Source organism: Aquarana catesbeiana, linkage group LG04 (genome assembly GCF_042186555.1).
Source record: "Aquarana catesbeiana isolate 2022-GZ linkage group LG04, ASM4218655v1, whole genome shotgun sequence".
In the NCBI taxonomy this organism is placed as follows: Eukaryota; Metazoa; Chordata; class Amphibia; order Anura; family Ranidae; genus Aquarana; species Aquarana catesbeiana.
In genome coordinates this window covers 20,014,424-20,021,159 of record NC_133327.1, presented here as the reverse complement: position 1 = coordinate 20,021,159, position 6,736 = coordinate 20,014,424, and the positions used below count along the sequence as shown (strand labels likewise).

The window sequence follows — 6,736 nt, the reverse complement described above, 5'->3', positions numbered from 1 at the left end:
TATACAAGATGAACTCATAGACAGTCAGCTAGATGAGCCACGATGGAAAACTTGAACCCTATGTAGAAATGGGTGGTCGGGCCAGATGACAAAAAAGGGAGGGGGAGGAAATCCCTGCATCTGTGTCTACATGTTTCGTTCCAGAGTATCAGAACTTCGTCAGGACACGATAGCAATCTTGACTCTTCTAGGAAGGCTCTACAAGATTTTGCAGTGTGTCTGTGGAAATTGGTCTCATTCAGCCAATAGTATTTGTGAGGTACCCATATTAGGGTAGAAGACCTTGCTTGCATCAGCATCCCAATTCATCCGAAAGGAGTTCAGTAGGATTGAAGTCAGGGCTCTGATCAGTCACTCAAGTTCCTTCACGTCAATCTGGTCAAACCATGCAGCTGGTCCTTTCTGATAGCAATCGCCTCAGCTCCCAACTTGTATGTGTCTCGGCTTCATATCACAATACCAGAGAATACTGGCATAGTGTAGCAAGTGGGATCATAAGTTAGTTAAAATGTCTTAAACTCTAAAAAATCCTTGTTTAACGGTACAGTAATCGAGGCAGGTAGACCTCTAAGGATCTGAGGTTTTTCTTTGGTTTTCAGTGATTACTACCTTCTCTAAGGATCTGAGATTTTAATTTGGTTTTCAGTGATTACTACCTTCTCTAAGGATCTGAGGTTTTTCTTTGGTTTTCAGTGATTAATACCTTTTCTAAGGATCTGAGGTTTTTCTTTGATTTTCAGTGATTTAGTTGCCTGCAAAATGTACATTTCTGAAATTCTCTGCTTAGCAGATCTAAGTCAGTGTTTAAATAGATTCATAGACATTAACTAACATGTATATGTTTCTAAAACCTTTGGGTAAGCTGTAAAATAAGTTATTGCACAGGGAATGTTTCATCATAAATAATGATAGCAATGTCTTTCCAATAGCTTGGTATTCCTTATCTTCCTGGGGTTAAAAAAAATCCCATATTTCTACTTTGAAATGTCACTATACACTGAAAAGTCCATGCCTTCAAATTTGTTATGGTTGGGTTATTTCAATCAGCTAAAAATGTGTCCGTGTTCTGGTGGAAACACAGAAAATGCAAACAGAAGTAAAATGGCCTATAGTTTAAGAAACCTTGTAAAATGTCTTTAATGTTCACTTAAAGGAAAATGATATTGGACTGACACTATGACCTTACAGTCCACCTATAAGCCTTTAACAGTCCACCTAAAAGCTTTACTAATGTCAAAATGTGTTTATGTGAATTACTTTACTTTAAGCAGTGGAGAGCATCAATAATGGATTGTTTCAGTTTTACATTGCTCATGATTAGCACAACAGAGTGCAGGCTTGGGTAGGCAACCAGGAAAATAAGGCATAATAAAAGAAAAACAGGGCTGTCTGACTGCACACTTAAGGGAAACAAAATTCCACTTATAAAATAGAAGATATAAAAAATAAAAAATGAGACCATATTCCTAATAGCAATTAAAAGGACGTCAAGTTGATCTTTTGTAAATCCAATGTTATTATTGCTCATATTTTGGGTGTGCTTGAAGAGCGGTACCACCAAAAAGAAAGTGGCTACACAAAATATGAGAAATGGGACAAAGGATCCAACACCGATGATAATGTGTACACTGACATAGTTTATGTGTAGATGTATTTTTTCAGTTATTGTTCCATTGTAAATATGGGTGGAATTTACCTTGTGAAATGAATTTACACACCATCCATATGGAAGACTTGAAAGAAGAGACACCATCATTGACCCCAGAAGAAGCCGGGGGACCATACCAGAGATTCTCATCTTGAGTTTTATGAATAAACTGCTGCTGTAGTTGGTGATCTTCACACAGTAGAAGACACAGAGCACAGTGCCCCACCACAGGCTGCAGAACTCTACAAATTCTTGTGCGGTGATTATATAGTCAGCATATATCTTGACCAAATTCCTGAACTCTTCGAAAATCACCAAAAAAATTCTAAATGCTGACTGCATGACAAGAATAATCCTCACCGAGCCCAGGCTTGCCATGATTATGTCAATGGATTGTAGCCGTTTACCTTGTAACCAGTCAATTACATTTTTCATGAAAATGAATCCATTTAGAAATAACCCAATGAAGATCAAAGCAAAAATAATAACTAATGAAAAAATAAAAAGCGCAGAATGCATGTTTTCTTTAAGGTGACATGTACTGGTAACAGCGAATCTGGTTTTTCATCGATATCCAGGTGAAGTTTTTTTTTTTCGTTTTACACAGACTGCTCTGTGAGATATGATAGTCCTGAAAATATATTAAACATAGATTTGTTTGCTTCATGTTTTGCATATCATTTGGATACTCAAATCTGTGAATATATTTATAGTCTTTACATTTGAATAAAAAATCCTGTGCACCGTAGTTATTTTTTAGGTCATGACCTTTATTGAGGATTTACTTCTACAATAATAGCAATCTCTAAGAAATTACAAAATATAGTGAATGATTTTCTATTTTAACATTCTCTAATTTTTGGTGTACAGTACACTATATCATATAACCACTTGACCTCCAGAAGGTTTTACACCCTACATGACTAGACCATTATTTTGATATTCAACACTGTGCTATTTTAACTGGCAATTGCTCTTTAATGTAACACTGTACCCAAATGAAATTTATATCATTTTTTTTTCTCACAAATGGAGCTTTCTTTTGGTGGTATTTGATCACCACTGGGTTTTTTATTTTTTATTATATAAAAGAAAAATGACCAAAAATTTTGAAAAAACCTCATACCCAAAAAAAACAAATTTCTTCATAAATTTAGGCCAAAATGTATACTCTGTACATGTCACAAGTGCTGGGGCTGATCCTGCTAACACTTCATTTTTGGGGACACTATTCTCTATTTGGGGACACTAGTCTCTTCTTAAGTGGTGTATTGAATGGTGCATCTAAAGAACAGGGATTGTAGGTTAAAGTAAATACAGTACAGGTTAGTCCAGCATGTAGTTTGCTGTCATGTGTAGGCTATGTTGTTATTGCTAGGGACAACCAAACATGTATTATAGCTTAATGCATCCAACCAGTCAGGGAATGGGTGACTTGGCATAGGACGAAGATTACTCTTGTAGTGAAGGGGTGTTGTGCTCATCCCCTTCACTAGCAGCTGGCTCCCTGCATTTTGTGACTGGACCTGTGGGGCAGACTATCTAGGGACAGATGAAGAGGGGACCCTGAAAGACAGAGCATGTAGTTACAGAGTGAGGTTAATTTCCTGTATCAATTGATAACAGTAGATATGTCACTGGGAATGAGGTGACAGGTATTGCTGGGTTGGTGGATGCCAGTTCAGGCTCTGCAGCACCAGTTTCCTAAAAGTTGAGCACCTGGGAGTTGGTGTTATCTAACTGTAATGGTGTCTAGTGTTCCTAGTGTAACAGTACATTCAATTAACCTGGGGTTGCTAGAAAATTTAACTGTGTTCATTGTGTGTCGCACATAGGTTTGGAGTTATGACTTAATGCTGATTTTTGCATGAAGGCAAAATCCTGCCTAGAACCCAGGCAACTAGCGAGAGTAGTTCCAGTGCCTCCCCCCACTAGGGTCCCTAAGCCTCACCCACAAACACCCTGCCACCTTGTTTTGCTTTTGTCTATCTATTAAAGGTTCTTGCTGTAAAACCATGGAAGCTTAGACTTCTGTAGTGTATTAATGCTTTACTATACAGAAAAGCTGCACATACAACTGTAGGATACACAATACAACACAATTCATAGCTTACAAAATATGCCTACAACATGCACAAGCCAATTATCGTTTCTAGCTAAATATAAGCATGTACAATATGTACACATTGAACAAACAAAACAGTTACTCAACTTAGGGATCAAGATGTAATGTCCTTCATGGTTCCTTGGTCAAAGACCAAACTGAAAACTTCTCCAAAGCCCTCCAGCTTGAAGCAGCCACATCTTGCCTCTTTGTCTTCCAAAAACCAATTCCCTTTGTCTCCCCACATTCTTGCTTCAAAACCTAATTTCCTCCCCCTACTTCCTGTTGCATCATATTCTGCAGAGAACTTCCTTTGCTACCAGCCCAACTGGTATATTTACTTAGCATTGGGTGGGGCTTAGATTCTCAAAACAGCACATGGGTTTAAAAATTAATTATTAATTATTGTTTTAAAGTCACTACAAATAGCCATAGCAACCCAAACCTTAACGCCTTGCCACATTAATACCTGGCCTTCATGTCCCCTTAACAGATTTACTTCCTACCACCTTAACACCTTTCCTACCTGACATGTTAACATTTTTCCACCCTCTTGATATCCCACAATATCCCGCCAGCTTACCTCCCAATACACATGCTGGAACACACTACTAGAGGCAGTATTTCCAACGCTGAGCAGTGAGGAAAAAGGCAACATGACAAACTCTTAATTTTAGATACCGTATTTATCGGCATATAACACGCACTTTTTTCCCCTTAAAATCAGGGGGAAATCGTGGGTGCGTGTTATACGCCGATCACCACTGTCTGTGAACAAAAAAAAGAAAAAAAGAGCGAGCGCCGCCGAAAAAGACCGAGCGCCGCCGAAAAAGACCGAGCCGAGTGCTCGGCTCCGCTCGCAGTCACGGCGCCCCGCCTCCCTGCTGTCTCAGAGAGGATGAGAGGAGCGAGTGCTGCCAAAAAAGACTGAGCCGTGTGTACTCGGCTCGGCTCCGCTTGCAGTCCCGCCAAGCTCCTATTATGGACATAACACAGGTCCAATGGTGGGACTGCGAGCGGAGTCGAGCCGAGCCGAGTACACAGTACACTCGGCTCGGTCTTTTTCGGCAGAGCTCGCTCCTCTCATCCTCTCTGAAACAGCAGGGAGGCAGAGCAGAGTGACAACTCGAGTACACAGGCTATCTCGGCGGCAAATGTAAACATTTAAATGTTGCAAACAGCACACGACACTGGGCAAGGCTGCACTGGGCAAGGCTGCACTGGGCAAGGCTGCATATGACAATGGGCAAGGCTGCAAATGGACACTGTTCATTCTGCAATGATGGACAAGGCTACAGATAAACACTGATGAGGCTGCATTGATGGGCATTTAAATGTACGTTTTTTTCCTTAAACTTCCGTCCTAAAAGTTTTTTTCCTTAAAATGCCCTCCTAAACTTGGGGTGCGTGTTATACGCCAGCGTGTGTTATACGCTGATAAATACGGTATGTGCCTATTGCTTTGTAAATAATTTTGTCATAGTTTATTATATTGCCATGATGCATGCATTTTTTTTTTTTATGTGTGGGCTGGGATTTTTTTTGGTTGTATTGATTGCTAAGATTTTTTACATTTTGCAGTACGTATTAAATGCAAAAAGTAGGAAAGTTTTTTTTCCCAGTTTTTTAAGCAACTACTGTTACTCTAGATCAGGGGTCAGCAACACCTGGCACATGTGCCAGATATGTCACGCAGTCACATTTATACTGGCATGGGAGAAATGCCTGGGACATTTACCTCCCATGCATAAGCAAAACCGGTCAGAGGGTGCAGCTGGCTACACAGAAAGGAGCATGGCTGGAAACATCTCACTGCCACCTTCCTCCATTACCGCCCACCTCACTTGGCTTGCATACAGCCGACATTAAAGTAGTGGCTGGTTGGATGTAGAGGGTGGTGCGCCGCGACCCCCTCCATGCCTCATTCTTGCATGGATGCTGTGCCTTGTTCAGTAAGCTTTTCCATCCTTGGACTGCTCTCTCTGTGAAATCCTCAGCCCACAACAGCCAGCTACACACTATGCAAATCCGGGTTGTGTCTAGAATAGAATCAGATCTTGTGTGCAGTGTTCAGAGGAGCAGCACTGCTAAATGCCCTGTCAGTAGTGGCCTCATCCTACGCCCTGCTGACACCCGCCCTATTCCCTGCATGATACCTGTTCTACACCCTGCTAATGCCCATCCTATGCCCTGCTGACATGCATCCTCACCCTTGCTGATACCCATCCTGCGCCCTGCTGACATGCGTCCTCTCCCTTGCTGATGCCCTTCCTATGCCCTGCTCACACTCGTCCTCTGCCCTGCTGATGCCTGTCCTCTCCCCTGCTGACACCCATCCTTTCCGCTGCTGATGTAGACCTACACCTTGCTGATGCCCGTCCTACACCCTGCTGATGCCCATCTTACAGCCTGCTGATGCCTATCCTCTCTACTGCTGATGCCCATCCTCTGCCATACTGACACCTGTCCTACCCCCTGCTGATAACCTTTCTACACCCTGCTGACCCCATCTTACTGCTAACTCCATTACTCTGTCCTGCCAAGCCTGTCTTATGCCCTGCTGACCCTGCCCTGCTAACCCCCTCTTATGCTCTGCTTACACCAGTCCTCAGCCCTGCTGACCCCAGTTCTCTGCCCTGCCAAGCCCGTTTTATGCCCCGCTGACCCCTGACCTATGCCCTACTGACCTCATCTTATGCCCTGCCACTCATCTGCCCTGCTGAATCTGTCTTATGCCCTGATAACCCCTGCCCTAAGTCTTGCTGATCCCATCCTCTGCCCTACTGACCCTATCCTCTGCCCCGCCAACCCCTAAACATTGCCCTGATGATTCTTGTCATATGCCCTGTTGATCCCATTCTCTGCCCTGCTGACCTCTGTCTTTCCCCCTGCTGACCCCTGTACACTGCCGTACAAACACCTGTCTTCTTTTTTGTTAACCCCTGTCCTCTGCCCCGCTGACCTCCTATCTTGTGTCCCCTGAC

General features: G+C 42.5%; 1 protein-coding gene across 1 annotated transcript; it reads right to left on the bottom strand.

Annotated features, from left to right (window-relative positions):
• Positions 1-1,258: 1,258 nt before the first annotated feature.
• On the bottom strand, positions 1,259-2,167 carry LOC141141121 (taste receptor type 2 member 2-like). Its single transcript, XM_073628830.1, has one exon. It carries the CDS (start codon positions 2,165-2,167, stop codon positions 1,259-1,261), a length of 909 nt encoding a protein of 302 aa, XP_073484931.1.
• Between the last annotated feature and the right edge of the window lie 4,569 nt (positions 2,168-6,736).